The 18831-nt window shown below is 34.9% G+C and overlaps 1 protein-coding gene across 3 annotated transcripts in view; it reads left to right on the top strand.

The window, feature by feature from the left end:
• The first annotated feature begins 670 nt into the window (after positions 1-670).
• The window catches only part of LOC148951210 (putative sodium-coupled neutral amino acid transporter 10), a 95921-nt gene continuing 77760 nt past the window's right edge, over positions 671-18831 (top strand). The window contains exons 1-3 of one of the 3 annotated variants that reach the window (XM_089090728.1): positions 671-709; positions 9114-9291; positions 12206-12323. In XM_089090728.1, coding sequence (XP_088946854.1) covers positions 9208-9291; positions 12206-12323 — 202 coding nt within the window. In that variant the 5' untranslated portion in view covers positions 671-709; positions 9114-9207. Of the gene's footprint in view, positions 760-1239; positions 1263-9113; positions 9292-12205; positions 12324-18831 lie in introns of those variants that run through there. The other 2 variants (XM_089090727.1, XM_089090729.1) reach the window with 2 other exon arrangements.

Here is an 18831-nt window from a genome sequence, read left to right on the forward strand (position 1 = left end):
TAAAGTCGTGAGCATTTGTGTAACTTGAATGGAAGATTTAGTAAAACACAATGTCTTTGTGTCAAAATGTATCTTACTTTAATTCAATTGCTTTCGAATCTTAAAAAGAAAACTAGAACTTTCAATTTCCAGTCGAATGAGCCTTCGCCTAAGTATTTACGACCACCCCTTCTACTTGAAGTGACCGGAGTTAAAAAAAAGGAGCAAATGCGTGGAGTCACAACACTATACTATGTACTCCCCAAATGGAGTAGGGGAAGGGGGCTCTGAAATCACAATACTTTTATGCTCGGACGATAATGCAGTTTCAGTTTTTTGTAGATGAGTGAATGTCAGCATCAGTTTCTTCACTTGAGATCATTTCGATTTTAGCTACTTTTGTGAATTCCTGAAACGGTCATTCCCGAGCCACACTTTGATGACAATAGGCCATTCTGCAACAAAACCAAAAACATGAAGTTGAGAAAGGTTTTTAAAACACAGATAAAATATATAAAATCCTCAAACATTGTGTAAAACCAAAGAGAAATCGGCAAAATGCGGTGCTAAAATTTAGGATGATTGTACTTTTAACAAAGTACTACTTTCTGATGGTTCTGTTTAACACCTTAAATTCTGTTCAACGGACAACTCTGACTGCGAAAGAATTAGTCCAGAATAGAAGAAACAGTAAAAGTCTGTGCAGTTGTTTTTTGCCAGATTCTTTTGGGTAATTTTATGACAGCTAAGGCCCCGATGTTTTATTTAGCTAAATACCGGGTAAAATTCTAGACAAACTGCGTTTTGCTATCTTGGAAAATAGGCTAGTTAGATTAGCAAAATGAAACTCAGGTTTAGATCTACAGACTAGCCTTGTAGGCCTATCTCCCAGGAAGGTGTTTTGAAGTACCTACCTCTGCTAATGGTAAATTTCTACCAAATCATATTATTGAGTTAGGAATAAAGTGAATGCACCATTCGATGCCTTTTTTTTTATGCTGATTATGAATATAATAATCATTTATATCATAAATGAATTTCAGCCCCCCCCCCCTAGAGCCTATATGCCAATTCAGGGTTAGGTTATAGAAATATATACCCTGAATTGGCATATATAGGGGGGCTGAAATTCATTTCCAATAGAAATGATTAGGCTACTATATTTGTAATCAGCATAAAAAAAGGCATTGAGTAGAATATTCACTTTATGTATAAGTCAGTAATATGTTTGGTAGAGATTTACCGTGCTAATTCTCCCTCTAAAGGGAATTGATCTTTGATGGGTAAATATTTACAAAATCATATTATTGAGTCACAACTAAAGTGAATATACCACTCCATGCCCTTTTTTATGCTATTTACAAATAGAATAATCATTTTTGTCAGAAATGAATTTTGGTAAAGTTCTATGAAATCATAATATTGAGTTAGGACAAAAGTGAGTACACCATTCAATGCCTTTTTTAATGCTGATTACAAATATAATAATTATTTCTATTGGAAAAGAATTTCAGCCCCCCCCCCTATATATGCCAAATCAGGGTTAGGTTAGGTATAGCCTATATAGGGGGGGGGGGGCTGAAATTCATTTCTGAAAGAAATGCTAATTATATTTGTAATCAACATAAAAAAAGGCATTGAATGGTGTATTCACTTTATTCCTAACTCAATAATATGATTTTGTAGAACTTTACCTGAATTTTAGCCCCCTCCCCTATAGGCCTATATAGCCTACCAATTCAGGTTATATATTTGGGTAAATATTTACCAAATCATGTTAGCCTATTGAGTTACAACTAAAAAGAATATACCACTCAATGCCTTTTTTTATGTTCTTTACAAATATAATAATCATTTTTGTTGGAAATGAATTTTAGCCCCCTCCCCTAGGCTATATAGGTTACATATCAATTCAGGGTATATATTTGCACATTAGGGTGGTTGAAGGAAAGTTTAAACTTACCTCTCATTTACATCAGAAATAAAATACCCCCACCCCCCTAATGTGCAAATATATAGGCTACCCTGAATTGGTATGTAGCCTATAGGTTGGGGACTAAAATACATTTCCAACAAAAATGATTATTATATTTGGAAAGAGCATAAAAAAAGGCATTGAGTGGTATATTCACTTTAGTTGTAACTCAATAATATGATTTGGTAAATATTTACCAATAAAACGCTTTGATATGGCTTAGAATTTTACTCAAATAACAGGAATTGCATTTTTTATGACTAAAACCAGAGAGAAAGAGACTGGACACTGAAAAATTAAGGTATAATGTTTTTTTGTCAAATTTTCAATAGGTATAGAGACCTGTCAAGTAGACAAATTTCTAAAATACAAAAATCAGAAAAGGGGAAAGATACTAGCATTGGCAATACCTTCCCAGAGTAACCTAGTTTACGTTTTTGGCCCTGGTTCTATTACTGAAGGATTTATTTTCCTACCCTAGGGTAAGACCCCCATTAGCCTATTTGGCTAGATGTTCTGATTAAAAATTTGTTAAAATTCTACTTTAGCTACTTTTGGCTATCTTGGATAGGGGATACCACCAGATGGCTAATTTGACAGTGTATATATGTATACAAATCTTTGAATTAGCCAACCTACCAACCAGTATTTTCAGCCTAGAAGTCCAGCTGGACATAAGGAGACACTAAGAAAACAATTCTTACTTCATAATATGCAGAATAATCCTAGTTAACACATTTTGCAGCTGGAGAACCTTTATCTTCTCTTCTTTCCTTGTTTTTCTAAGAAATTCATGAATTTCTTAGAACCTATATACTCACAGAATGTATACCCCCCCCCCTAATGTGCAAATATATACCTAGAATTGCATCCTCAATCTAAATATAACATTTATTTGCATCACAAATGAACATTACTCCCATATTAGCCATGTGGTGGATGTCCTCTTGGATAGGGGTTAGGTTAGGAAAATGAAACTTTCAGGGATGGGTCTACAGGCTAAAGTATGTCATGGGAAGGTATTTTGAAGTACCTACCTCCACTCCTTCTCCCTCTAGAGGGTCCTGACCTTAGATGACCTTTAGAAACCTGAATGTTATAAAAGTGAAACCTTGCAAAATAGATTTTCTGCTTAAATGAAGCACAATAAAATTGTTTTCAGCTTTACACCTTTGCTCAATCCCAATTTCTAAGGTTTTAAAGATATAAAAATACATTTCCAAAACTTTGAAAAAAACAAAAAACATTGATATGGCTTAAAATTCTTTTCAAATAACAGGAATGGCATTTTCAGAATTAAAGCCAGAGAAAAAAAAAACTTATAACTAAAAATCAAGGTAAAATATTGTTTTGTCAAAATTTCAATAGGTATATTTTCATGTAAGCAATATTTTAGGAACCTCTAAAAGAAGCAGTGGAGGTAGGTAGCTACACTTTCCCAGGACATACTTTGGCCTGTAGGTCCCTCTCGGAAAGTTTCTTTTTCCTAACCTACCCCCTTTCCAAGATAGACAAAAGTAGCTAAAGTAGAATTTTACCAAAATTTTCTTTCCTATAGGTCTACATAGGCAGCAGGCTCCTAATCTTGGACATTATGTGTATAGTGTTAAATAGTTGTGATTGGCTGATAATTCAGACTAGACTTGTTGGTATTGGCTGACTCTAATCTTGGAAAAAATCTTGTCCTTCTAACTTTGAATTTAGACAGAAGTTAGCTCTACACTGTAGGTTAGTTTATATAAATACAATTATTTTTTGTTTCACCACACTTGTCTTAGATTAAGTCTATGTAAGGTTGACTGTGTCTGTCATTAGGATATGTTGTTCAAACTTTAAGATCTTGTGTCAAAGATTAGATCTCACTGTTTGTCTATCAGTAGGGGAGAGGTACAAAACTGTATATTTTGAGGTTTTAAACCCTTCTAGGCATACTTCTAACAATACATACTTCATTTTTACACATATAGATAGCTTAATTATTCACTTTTCTGTGTGATTTTTTTCAATGACTTCCATCAAGTTGTTTCTTGGTGAGATCCAAAAAGTATCTAAAGTTGCCCCAACCACAGGGTGACTTTGGACATATATGGGGCATTTCTGGACATTCATTAATTAATGCTTGTAATAATGTATTCAGATGATATTAATTTTCAATTCAGATATTATGCAAGTTAGCCAAATACAAGAGCTTTGACTGTTTGCCCAGTTTCTCCTGCTGAAACCAATTCAGGAAGATCCATAATATTATCTTGAAAGTCAGTTTCAGCACAATCTCAACATTCAGGGAAGATGAACTTCCCACTAAACTTATGCAGGTATTTTATTTTTGCCACTCTGCCACTTATTTCTTTAATTTCACCAACTTTGTCAGCAATGAATGATATGTGAGACTTTTTTTTAGTGACTTTCTCTTTTTCTTAGTAAGCCTTAGCTCAGTCTCTGCTTATACTGTTTTTTTTCTGGCATTTATGTCAGAATTCTACTTTTGCCTTTCCTACAGTTTTTGTGCAAACCCTCTTGCATTTTTGACTTTTGATAGGGTCTTATTCTTTCAGGAGTTAGGGCCCTAGGCAAGTTTGGTGTTGACTGATGTTGATCCTTCATGACGGGAGATGAAGCACAATCTGAACCAGAATGAGGATAATGCATATTGGAAGGATCTGGGGCATTCTGTTCAGCTGGACCTGTGTGGTTTGTCACTTTAGCTTGCAGACAGTTGGATTTCATGAAAACATTTGGACTTAAAGGTCAAATTCCTTCCTTCTCAAAACCATCTCTGATGTTTTGAGGATTCAGCTTTTCCAGAAAGGGATGCCTGTATAACTTTGTTATTTCATGTATTGAAATTCTCTGACCAGGGTTTAACTACATCCAGTTGTCAAATGACTCCTTGATAGCATGTTTCAGTGGTGCATACACTCTCAAGGGGATGGCGATGATGAGAGTAATGGGGAGGAAATGTTAGGTGGTGGATATGGTTATCTTTGCACAAGGATACTATTTCTACTGAAAAGTGCCTTTCATAATTTTTAATCAAGAGTAAAACAGGGTCTTTTTTGTGGAGTTTGACCTCTTTTAGAAAGTTTTCCATAGAATAAAGGAAATTTTCTGAGGTCACCAATCCACTGCAATGGTCAAAGCCAATGCATCCTGGTAGTCTATCTTGATCCTTCCTCTGTGAAGCTTTGAATCTTGGAAAAACAAACAATGGTGGAATTGTCTGACCAGTTTCAGATACAAAGCATAACATTGTGGTATTTTCCCCTCTTTCTGCTGACATGGTCGATGCCACCTGTTTTGCACCCTTTTTAGCAATCAGCTTTAGGGCCTGGACAACTGTGATTACTCCTGTTTTATTGCAGTTCCAAATTTGATGAGGGAAAATTATACTTGCAATACAACTCCTGAAGATTTTGAAAGAAGGAACCAATTATAATGGCATTAAAGCTGGGAACATGAGCCTGGCTCTTATTTTCAGGTTTTCTGTGGGACAAACTGTTTTGTTTCATAGAGAGTCAGCCTGTTATTCAGTAGTACACATTTTTTGAGGTATGCAGTGAGGTCTTTCTTTTGTCTGGGAGTAAAAACAGGCTTAGTGCTCTCCAGAATGCTGTCATTGTCATTATTGCTACCTCTAGCACCACTGTGCTCAAAACCTTGCATTTTTGCCTGGTATTGTTTTGCAGCATCCTCACCACTTCATGCTTTGAGGCATAGAACAGAAAGAAGCCTAAAAGTTCTTTATAACAAAACTGGAATATTTTTCATTTTTCTACCTCCAGCTACATCTAATTCTATTTTCCAGGTTAGGAAAACTCTTTCATTAGTATAGGGCAAAACTGGACACTGCAAAGAATGTCTAGAGTTACTCCAAAAATAGTGTCCAGTGTCATCCCTTATTGATGCCATTTTGAAGATTTAGTTTTTTGTAGATAATGGCATTTACTGATGAAAACTGCCATTCAAATAGCAGGGGCATACCTTGTATGATTGTGCTAACTTGCAGCCCAAGAGCTAAAATAACTTAGAAAATTTTTGACAAAGACTACATATGTCAGGATTTCCAGCAAGCATATAGAAACTTCCTTACCTCTTTTCTCAGTTTTCTCTTTTGTCAAAAATCTAAATTTGCAGCAAATATGTATTACATGAAGGATACCTATTGGAAATTTTTTTAACAGGATAGCTAAACTTCAGACAAGAGCTCCAATGTATAGAGTGACCCCCATGTGGTTTTCCCCCCTCTCCCCTATATTTGAAATTTTGAGTGCTGTGTATGGTTAAAATATTCAAGATAATTCACATATTTGTTAAAAAGATTTTGAAACATCCAATGGAGAAGCAATCCAATTTCTACGTGGTATGATAGAGACTTTACAATGATTTAGCTGTTGAAGAGTGGATTTGCTGACTAACTATTTAAAATAATCTTTAACTATTTAGTTACCACACCTCAGTTTAAAAATTATACTAGATTATTTATTGTTCTTTCCTTAAATAACACAACAGAGTTCCTATCTGCCAGCTTTTCTTGAATCATATTCCATGTCCTTGCACATGTTATATTTGGAGCAAAGTCTGATTGTACAGTTGGGGAAATGGGTATGTGCAAGTTTGATTATGATTGGGTATGCAAATTATGCTGATCTGAAATAGGTTTAAATAATATACTAAATGAAGCTGGCAATTTTTCAGCTAGTAACTTAAACACAAAAGTCAGGCATGACAACCAATGGAGTAATTCCAGGGACAAATACTCTTGATTCTTTCCAACTAATACAAACATGTTACACATCCAACCTTACAAAAATATTTTGTGAATTGGGTTTAGTTTTTGCAAGTGAGAACTGAAGTTTGATTGCCTGATTAATGCACAATGTTGTAAATGGGGCTTTAACATGGACTAGTGTTTTCTGCTTTAAGGTATTCTTCTGTTTTTTATTATTCCAAAATAGGTATAGTTCTACTGCTTGGATGTGATGCAGGAATGACATGTTCTCATTAAGGAGGGCTCCTTGGTAGGTATTTTGTGAAACACTTTTCTGATCAACTAATACAACCTCTAGATATCTGTATTCCACACATCTTCAGATGGACACCCCCAACTTGTGAAAACAGTAAAATACAATGTTTTTCAGCATTAATAAAAAGTTGGTTAGCCTCCACCCAGAGATATGCCTCCTCCAGGACATCCCTCAATTCTATACATGAGCATTGTCTTAATTGTTTTCACAGCATCCAAGCATAGTATGAGCAGCAAAAGCTACAAGCTCATTATCATTATTTTGGGGCTGAAGAAAATCTTCATTGTAACATAGGTGACTGCAGCAAAGATTTGTGAGTACTAGGTTCAGAAATCATTAACTTGGGTCAGAATAAGCAGTGGTCCTAATATTGAGTCCTGGAGGACACCACAGTTGGGAAGTGCATTGTTTCATATATCTTTTCCCATATAAATTTTGCAGTCCTTCAGATATGATTTGAAACAATCTTGAGCTTTGCCTCTTATCCCTACTCTTTTCTGTTTTGCACAGAGAATTGAATGTTACATACTATAAAATGCTTTTCTGATAGGTTGTGGGTCAGAATCCAGCACTTTGTTTACCCATAAGCTCAATGCTGTTAGTGCATCTTATGTGGAGTACCCTGGTCTAAACCCAAACTGGTGATTATTAAGAAATCATTTCCTCTCCAGAAACTGCAGTAGCTGCTGCATAGGTTTTCCAAAGACTTTGAAAAAACTAAAAGAATGGGAATAGGTCTGTAACTATCTAACTAGCTGGATCTGCTCAAGGAAACAATAAAAGGATCAACCTTCTTGTACAGTGGAATAATTATAGCTTTTTTTTTTTTTAAGCATTTCTGGAAATGCTCCTTTTTCAAAGGACAAGTTTATCATTTCAATAAGAGGTTCTATGATTGACAGGGTAACAGTTTTTAACACATTAGCTTGTATTCAGTAAAAACCAGAAGCCAAATTATCTTTTAGATTTTGTATGACCAGCAGAATTTCAGATGATTGCTGGAGAAAATTTTTAGATGATTTGAAGTGAAATAGGTAAAAAAATAAAATGCAGTAAAGCAGGATGACCAGCGTTTAATCCATGAGTGCTAATGTATCTCAGTTTACAAATACTTTGATTGGTTTCTTATAAATACCTTTAGGGACAGGCTAGATTGATTGGCCCTGCCAATTTTCTTCCTGAGTTTTTGTTGTGTTGCATTATCTACCTGATTAACATCTTTCTGGGAGTTCTTCATTAGCTAACAATTTTTTTTCCACTGGCTTACAAAAATTTATTAACCAACATTATTAGTTAACATTAGACAGTGGAAGTTAACCTGTACTCTTTTTGGCAAGTACTCAGTCTGATTTCTTGGTTGACATAACAAATGCATAGGTATGTAATTCTCTCCCAGGAAGACATGAGATGGAAGTTAACACTGTTTATTGAAGGCAGATTTAAAGAAATTCCTTGCAAAGAAAGTTTAAGAGATTTTTTATTTCTTTCAAATTCATCATATACTAAATTTTAGGTTTTATATTATCATTTTTTATTGTTGTTTTATTTACTTATCTTTGATGAGTGCACTAGATCCTGATTCTGTCTCCCTCTGAGGAGATGAATATTTTGTATAATTAAGTTTGATTAAGGGTATTTGTTTAATGGTGCTGAATGAGTCCCATGTGCAAGAAGAAGGAGGACTGTAACGTGTCTTATTTTCTTTTGTTTTATTTTATGTTTCCTTAGCAGGATTCCTGTGGCAAGTAAAGTTTTCATTAATCGAGTTTGGCTTTTTTTCCGTTAGTTTGATTGTTATTGTAGATTAATTATTTGGTGTATACAATAAACCAATTTGACTTGAATTGCTTTAATTTTTTTCAAAGATAAAAGATGTGGCATTGGACTTGACAGTCTATACCAGTGGGGCTAGTCTGTTTCATAGCCCTGTAGCAAGGAAGTGCAATGGTTTGGGGCCACCCATACAGTGCTTTCACACACCTTCCCTATTTACCTTTCCCAGATTTCTGCAGCTACCCATGTTTAGAGCTAAGCTGACTTTGAGTGAGCTTACAGAGTCATGCTGCCAATACCATCTTGAACAAATTATCTGCAACATTTCCAGTTTTTTGTTCAATTTCATTTTTTTTTTGTAGGACAAAATCTGCATATTTCCACAAAGACTTCGAATATAATATTTGAGTTTTACTTGAACAGTCACCTAAGTAACAGGACCATATATCATAAAGAATGACAGATTCATCTAGAATATTTTATCTGGCAAATAGTATAATTGGAGTTGGAATTTTGACAATGCCATACTGCTTTAAACAGGTAGGTAGTAAGATTTTGACCATCCTAAGTGGACATTTATCTGTGTAATATTTGTATTCCATAAATGAAGATTTTTACAATTATGCAATATAATTAAATAAATTAATCATCAATGGATGGTAAATTTCTTTTTGTTATGTTCATTCTTGACATAAATTTCATATCTATGGAAATGGTTGACTAACTGTATTTTACTAAAATAAGTATAACCTATATTTGGGTTAGTCTCCTTAAATCCTTTCAGGCTGGGTTTCTTAACTGAAAGTACCCATTTTCTCTGGGGATATGTCAACCAGACATTGGTATGTGGGACTTGATCTTTGATTGCTGTTGTTTTTTAAAGATTATTATACATGGGTGAAAGATTAGCCCTTAAAATCAACACATAAAGGGAGCATTGGAATATACTTGGAATTTTGCTTAGGGTTTGGTGTCACCAAAATGAAAGAACCATTACCATTGATGAAAGTATGGTACCATTCTAAATGGATTCTGGTAAAACGGGTTCACCACTGTCATGCCACAAGGTTGGATCTGACGCTTTCACACTTTTGAAATTTTTGCTAAAAACAGTTTGCTAAGCTATTCCCAAAGAGAAGATCAACAGGGCAATATATTGTTGCTGTCATGCCTAAAGATCATATTTGACTTTTTAACACTTTCAAGATAATTGTCAAAATCTGTTTGCTAAACTGTTCTTAAAGGGAGGGTCATCAGGGCATTCAACATTCAATCACAATTTGATCCTCCTAGTCTTCTTTGCGTTGCTGAGCTCTTCTTAGAGATCAGCTTAGCAAATAGTTTTGACAGTTATCTCAGAAGTTTGGGAACGTCAGATATGAGCTTTGATGTCATATGTTAATGCATTAAACATTATTACTCTTAATTTAGATAGTGTTTCAAGAACAGTGACCATCTCACATTATGCATGGGAGAGGGGGAGGGGGGGGGGGCTACAAGCCTTAACCCTGCATTTCCCAATATCTCTATGGCTGTTTTCATATGAAAAAAAGAATATTTATATAATTTGCCTCTTTCGAAAAGTAGCCCCCCTCCCAAAAGAAAGGTGCACTTGTGTTTTCTTAAATGTCCTCTAGACGTGCAGGACCATAATTAGGATGTTTAAGAGGTCCATTGTGAGAACTAGATTTACAGCTTAAAGCAGAATAAATATGTGAAACACAGATAAAACAATACATAAAATCAAATATCCTCAAATACCTTAGCTGTTCAGTTAAGCATTGTTTTTTGGACATTTTTGTGATCATGTTCAGCAAAATGTTCAATTTCTATCAATGCCCAAGTTCTTCATCAAAACTGTTTCCATAACGAAATTTGTATGACGAGGAGTTGAAAACTTACAAGCTTTTAAGGCTGGCAGGCTGGTCTAAGGTGACCCTAAGGCAAAGGTATCTTTGGACCAGTCTTTTTTACTCTCTCTTCCTCAACTGCCCCTTCTAAGCATCTTACTACCTGTAATACTATATAAGTATAATATATATATTATAATAAGAACAAAAATAGTATATAATATAGTAATGTGTATTATACTGTATAGTATAACAACCTATAATATAGCATAGTAAACATATAATAAACTTAATCGGAGGGGAGTGGGTCAAAAATACGAAATATAATCTTCAGAGCAGAATTTTTGTTTGTTTCAGTAGTATTCTTTGGACCAGTTTCAAGGAGTTCCCTCTATGCAGGTGCCTGACAGACGTCCCTTTCCTCAGACCTATCTTAGGCCTGTACATTTGAATCCTACTGCGCAACAAGGCTTTGTGTTATTTTTTCTTTTAAGAACTTTTATCCATACAGTTCTAGTATCCCCCTGTACAAGCCATGTCATGTGTTCGCTTATGGCCGAATATGAATGCCCGCTTTTAGTATGGCCTCATAAAACAATACTGGGACCCCTTCAAATTATCCAATTTAGGGCTACAAATGCGATTCGTAGTGTCAGCTGGGTACCTTTACAGCCCCGAAGCGAGAGATTTGATGCGATATCAATAGCTGTTTATTACAAGTACATCCACCGTCATCCTTCCAAGAACCTATCTCTAATTGTACTGTTGTTTGCCAAGCCAACAAGGCAAACACATAGAAATACAGTACAAGTCTCCCAGTGATGCTATCCCTGAAAACTCATCTGTTGATTACTTTAGAAAGAAGTTCAACAGACAAAACAACAGGGGTAAACTTTGGTAAATGGTTGACAAGTGACATATATGCCCCTAAGTTTTTTGTCGCCCTGACGCTCGTTTTAGTCAAACGAGACTGCTAATAACAAAACTCCTCTTTTTAGCGGCCTGGTGTCATGGATTTTGTCATTAAGTTATCTTCTGACTGGCAAATTTTGCTCTAATATGAGAATAAGCATAGTCCTAGTCCTTAGGGATGTATAACTAGGCATCAGTGTCATCTTATAATCACTGTTGGTCGAACGGGACATCAATGTGTACGTGTGATCGCTTTTTATCAAATGGGACTGCTAATAACAGGACTCTTCACTTTTTAGCAGCCTGGGACCATGAATTTTGTTATCTTCTGACTATGGCAAGTTTTGCTTAAATATGAGAATAAACTTAGTCATCAGGAATGAATAACTAAAAATCAATGTAGCCTATAGGTAGAATCGCTTTTGTCCAAACAGGACTGCTACTAATAGGGAAAATTGATTTTGCTTTGTTGAAACAGATTATTTTCAGCTCATTACCCAATAAAATTGAGGTAAAGCAGTAGCACGTTTTCCATATAATTTTGGAAAAACAATAATTATATATTATCATTATCATTGTTTGTGGACGTACCAAACTGAGTTGACGCTTAGACTACTAAGCCTTACCGTCTCCAAAATAACTTATTATCATATGCAAATAGACTTTCCTAAAATTTAACTTTTAATTTGCAGTGTGGTATAGTCTTAGGAGTGGTTGCTCTATGGCTGGTTGGATTACTGACAAAGACTGTCTGTCACCATTTAGTCAAAGCAGCTTTGTTGGCTCGAAGACGCAATTATGAAATGCTTGGTAAGTACTTTGGGTAGTTGTTATATGCCACATATATACCCTCTAATTGTTGTAGAACTAAATTATATGGTAACACCTGTACCCTAACACTTCAGAATGCTGCAAAATACGGGATTTACCGCTGGCAAGTTAGGCAGAATTCTAGAGGGAGGGGGAGGATTCGAATTTGAGGTCACTTCCGATAGTTAATACCATATCTTGGTACAGTTTAAAAACTCGCGAGGTTTTAATATAAAAATTACCGCTTACTACTACTGTTGGAAATCAGTAATAAACTGCTAGGCTAGCACGCTACTTAATTCCAAACTTGGACCACTAACACCCTGCTAAAGAACTGTGTCAGAGGATGGGAGTACGTAGCACAAGTATAGCTAAGTGAGAATTCTGCTTGAAGGTCAAACCACCTTAAATTCATAGATCGTTATACCATAAAATTTCTTTAATACTGTTTTTGAAAACAATGTCTTTTATTTATCGAATATTTAAGTTCGGTCGTGATTGAAATATTCCAGCACCAGATTCTGGAATCTGAATCATATGAAGTGAAATTGTCTGTCAACAAATCTCTCAAAATCTGAATGAAATTCGAACTTGAAGAATAGAAATTTGCTTAAGATGTACTTTGAGTAATACAAAAAAGCTAAGAAATGAAACGATACCTAGACATTGTTTAACATTCGTGTAGTTAGGAACAATAAGAGGTATAGGGTGTAGTACAAAAAGTAAGTGAAATGGTCTTCAGTTCTATTTACTGTTACACATGACCTATAAGAATGCTTAATTGGTTTGGTCAGCATGTCTGGGGTAGATATGGTGTTCAAAATAAATAAAATATTTATTTTATATGGCTATTTTTTTGTAATTTGGCTTGTAAGGTCACACTGCCTATGAGACCAGTGTGAACAATCCAGTAATTGCCTCAGAGTCTAGTTATTTTGAGCAAAACATGAAGGAAAACTATTTTTAGTCAGATTCAGAATCTAGTTGACTAATCAAAACCTTCAATCCTCTGCAGATGGTAGCTGAAGTATTGAAAGTGCATGAGCAGAATAGCCGCTCGTCTCTACAAATGCATGTGACACTTTCTCGGTCCCAATTCCTGCTGTATTCTGAATTTCGAGCAGCGTTTTCGTTTTAAGCTTTTTGTTCCATCTTTCAGTCTTTATAATTTTTAATCTCCTAAAAGATCTTTCAACTACAACACCAGAGAAAGGAATAGTAAACCCAAATGTTACTGCCGGTTTATTTTTGTATATAGCTTGATTCTGGTCGTGTTTTTCTTTGAAAAAAGCAAATGCTAGTGGGTAATGCATCAATTTTTTCAATATTTTTAACATCGGTGAGACTTTGCCGATTCCATTCCTGGTTGATTTTGTTTCCATCCCGCATAAGTTCTAATACGTTCAAACAAGGGATTGGTGAGGGACGAGATGTAGTGTCTGAGCTGATCCAGAGTCGGCCATTTATGGATATGTCTAAATGTTGTTATAGAAATGAAATAAAATTTAGACCTCTCAATCATTGACTTCCATGTCAATTAAGCTGTTTTCATTGACAAATTGAGGTCTCTATCCAGTATCGGCAAGCATTTCAACATAACGCTCTTCCAATTAAAATTTTAATGGACAGAAGATCCTAAAATATATGGTTCCTCTTTATTATCATTAGCAGAAGCCTTAAAAAAATCCAGACAACTTGTGAAAATCCCCAAATCGCTAAATTTTAAATTTTACGTCTGAAAGTTCTAAAAAATCCCATTTAGTGGGAAATCCTAAAGTATAAACGGTGATCAAAATGGCTACTTGGCGCATAAATCTTCAAGGCGTCTGGCTTAAACGTCTAAGTGGAGTAAAAAAGATGTTGTTCACAGCAATGGTTAATGGTGGTCGATCATAGCTGCGGAAATAATAATGTTCGTTCACGTGATCACATTTGCAGGTACCTTAAATTTCAAACATTTAGGTAATCATTAATTGGGTGTCATTTCTCTCACCAGGCTTATCAAGCTCAAATACTTTATTCAATGAAACCCGTTTGGTGTTCTATACTTATACTTTGTATAGTTTTATTATATGCTGTGTAATTCCTTTTAAATGGTTTTACACTGTATAAGTTATATAGTTTCAAACTACTTTGACCATGAAAGATAAGCTAAAGTAAAATATGATTCATACTGGAAGTCTTTTCAACATACCACTATTGAAATTTTTTTTTTACGAAAAAAAAATCTATTTTTAGGGTACAATCCCTTTTTTGGGTCGGTGAGGGATCCTCCAACGAACCTCTGGGATATTGCTAGATATTCTAGCAACTGGAAACTCATCGGCAAATTCCAAAGCCACATCCCAGAATCGTTTAATATTTTTGTTCAACAAAGGAAAAGTAACATAATCAGTATTTACCACTAGTCAACACACGTGTCGAAATACACTAAATCTTATAAACACTGTTTTTTTTTTTTGTCATAACACCAACAGTAAAAATCATGATGAAGTTTGCAATGAAGAAAAAAATTAGAATAAAACACATTCAGTCTTGATGTCTTGATCTAGAGTGTGTGGTGTAAAGAACTCTTTTTTGGATAAACCCCTGTTTTACATTGTGAGTAATTTCCCAGTGGACACTTATTTGAAGATTTATTATAATCGGATTATCTATGGTTTAGTTACTTTGACCGCTGTGATCTTCTTCTTCTAATTCACAGCAGGCGGGCTATTCAGTTAGTACTATTTAGCCCTTTTCTTTTTGCTTCACTCTGTGGGCTACAGAGCTACTGGCTTGGTCGTCTCTTATTTATTAGATATTCTCAGATATCTTTCAGTAGATCTTTTGACTCAAGGAGTTCAAATATAAGATGATAGATATCGATTTCTGTGCTCTGTGTGCAGGTATAATTGGCTAGGCTCATGGCTGATAGTGATATTTTGTGGTGTTTGAAGCATTTTAACAGTTTACAAAGCAAGGTATGTTGTGCAGACGTCAGCATATTACATTCAAATAGGCAATGGTCAATTGTTTCATTATTCATATTACAATGCCTGCAAAGAGGGGACAGGGGAATTGAACCACTTGAATTAGAAAACTTATATGAGAATGCCAGGAAATTTAGTCCATTTGTTCCAGAACGAATTCTATGATAAATTTTAGAAAGATACTTATTGGGAAAAGGGGAAAAGATAGGATTAATCTTATTAAAATTAATATCTGATAGCCTCCATCGGTAAATATCTCTAATTGGGATTGGTCTCCCACTTGGCTGGTCAATATTTATAGCATTTTTTGCTATTTCATCAACTTGATGATTACCACTTATGCCAGAGTGGCTAGGAATGTACTGAAAATAAGTTTTTATGCCATTTGAAGCAAGATTATCTTTAATACCGAGACAATGATAAGTGTCAATGTCCAACTTATACTGAGGAGCTGAGGCCAGCAACTCAAGGCTTGATAGAGAGTCGGAATATATGATAATATTATTTGAATTTGCAATCAAAGGTTGGTTTTCCTTAAGGTGTTCTAATGACATGATTATGGCATTTAACTCAGCAGACATTATAGATAAATTATTATATAATCTCTCGCCCATTGTAATTTTCAGGTGAGGAAGGAAAGCACCACTTGCTACCTTCTCATTCATTTTTGACCCATCAACAAAAATTTGAAAATGATTTTTATAGGTAATTGTATTAAGTTCTGCAATTTTTTTCTGGACAAAAGCAATGGGGGTTAAATCTTTATTCCACTTTGAGAAGTCATTATTTATTATGGGACTTGACCAATTCTATGGGGGGGGGATCGGGGCAAAGTGGGTGCAACAGACTTTGCTGGTATGGGGAACTTCTTCTTAATATTGGCATACTCGTCTGCAATGCCTCTATACATGGCTGGATTTCTTAACCAGTTATGTAGTGTGTGTGAGCTATTTGATTCAATTTTTGTAAGATGTTTTGTCAAGAGAAAGCTACGTCTCTCCCTTATTGTTGGTAATCCACTCTCCATAAGCAGAAAATTGGTGCTTGTGGGTTTCCTAAGACCAAATATGAGCTGTATTATATCGTTTTGTATTGTTTTAACTTTTCGTATGTTGGTCTTTGCACATGCACCATAGATGATGAGCCGATAGTCATTATGGGGTGGTATATGTGGTTTATAAAACTGATGTAAGGTTTTCTCCTTACATCCCCAAGGTGTGGAAAGAAGTCTTTTTAGTATATTTGTTTTTCTATAGCATTTTTTTATTGTGTTTGAAATGTGGAGGTGGAAATTAAGTTTTTGGTCAAGCATGAGACCTAGGTAATTAATATTATTATCTTCTGGAATAGTTGTTTTATTTAGCGTTAGTTCTGCATTAACATGGTTTCGCTTCCGGTGAAATTGGATTATTTTTGACTTGGTGGGTGCAATGGGTAAATTTGAATGTTGAGAGAATTTTTCAAACTGGAAAAGTGACTTTTGCAGATTTGACTCTGCTATCTGAAAGGTGTTGCCAGATGACCATAGTACCAGATCATCAGCATATTTTAGATTCGTGTGGGGAAGGTTCATGTCCCAGAGATATAGGGCAAATAGGAGGCAACTGAGGACAGCTCCCTGAGGTAGGCCTTTGGTTATTGTCTTTTGGGGTGAAGAGGCTGGACCAACACAAACAATGAAACTTCGCACTTCTATGAAGGATTTAATAAAAGATACTAGCTTAGGGGTACTCCAAGGTTTGCAAGTTTGTTTAAAAGGATTTGGTGGTTCACATTGTCATATGCCCCTTCAAAATCTAGGAAAGCTGCAACTAGGACATTATTTTTGAGAAAGATTCATTTATTGTATTTGTTAGCAAAATGAAAGTATCTGTTGAGGAGTGGTGTTTCCTGAATCCAGTTTGAGTGTGAAGGAGCATATTATTCTTTTCAACAAACCAGTGGAGTCTGTGATAGATCATATTCTCCATTATTTTCCCCATCACAGGAGTAATCATTATGGGCCTATGAGACTCAAGGTTATCTTTTGGTTTATTTTTCTTTAGGATTGGTAGGAGGGACGAACATTTCCATATATTGGGGAACATAGAAGATGCCCAAGCATGATTATAACAATTTATCAGTTCTTTTTTGTATGAAGGTGTGAGATTCATTATCTATGTAGGGTGTATATTGTCATAGCTGCTGCTAGTTTTGGTCCTTATATGATGTATTGCATTATTCAATTCCTGGATTGAAAATGGATTAGTTATGTACTCGGATCCTGGGCGTGGTTGGTAACTTGGGTTCATAGGAATTGGGGACAGTTTGCTTTGATTATTTGATGTTAGCTTATAAAAAAAAAGAGTTGCAAATAGCTTATCTTTTTCATTATCATTTTAATAGTGTGTATTATTATGTATAAGCTCATACAGGAGTGGATTGGGGGAAGTATTTTTCCCGCAGATGTGGCTTATGACTTTATGTATAATTGGCTCATGTGTTTCTCTGGAGAGATTATTTGCAAATTTATTCCAGTATTTATATTTAGCATCTATTATAGTCCTTTTTAGATTAGATTCTGCTTGTAATTTTTTTAAATATGTAGTAGGTGATGGTTTTTTTATGAAATCTGTCCTAGCTGCCTTTTTTATTCTCCATTTATTTAGGCACTCATTTGTCCACCATGCTTTAGGAATTTGTTTAGGGAATGTTTTCTTATGTGTTGTCCTGGGGATAGCATGATTAGCTGTATTTATTAGTAAAGTCAAGGCTTCAGCATGTTTGTCAACTGTTGTGTTAGAAATGCATGAATTGGGTGAAACTTGTAATTTCATCATTTAGCTTATTTGGAACATAGACCAATTTGCTTTAGTGTTGATATATTTGGAGGTATGAGATAAAGTTTCAGCAGGTTCATTTAGGGAGCAAACTATAGCAAAGTGGTCAGTACATAGACTATCTATTTTATTTATGTAAATTTTATTCAAAAAATTTAATGACACAATTTGTAGGTCAATTGTGGAGAATCTGCCACTTTTGGGGTTGAAATATGTATTAAGGATTGGAGGGGTAGCAACAGCTAATTCATTATTATTTGAAGTCATATACTCAATGAATTTACCTGCTTTATTTGCGGGTTTATTCCCCCACAAGATGCTGTGGGCATTGAAATCTCTACAGATAATGATGTTTTTCAACATATTAGAATTATTTATATAATTAAAGAAATCCTTGGCATCTGTAGTTTTGCCATTAGGGTTATAAAAACTAATATGTAGGTTTTTAAATTATTCAGCCAAACACTGATACCAATTTCATCAAAATTATTTGCAAAATCTGGAAAATTGATGCCACATAATTTTATATTATTTTTAACTAATAAAGCTACCCCACCTCCTTATCTCTCTGAAGATCTATCATTTCTGAGGATAGCATATCCCAGAGACTTAATTTGTTGATTTTGGGTTAAATGAGTTTACTGGAGCCAAGCAATATTAATGGAATTATTATTCATAAGAGATATTAGTTCATTTAGCTTATTTTCTGTGAGTGAT

The sequence above is a fragment of the Artemia sp. Qi Xiang Cuo genome, chromosome 6 (assembly GCF_049724085.1).
Source record: "Artemia sp. Qi Xiang Cuo chromosome 6, ASM4972408v1, whole genome shotgun sequence".
In the NCBI taxonomy this organism is placed as follows: domain Eukaryota; kingdom Metazoa; phylum Arthropoda; class Branchiopoda; order Anostraca; family Artemiidae; genus Artemia; species Artemia sp. Qi Xiang Cuo.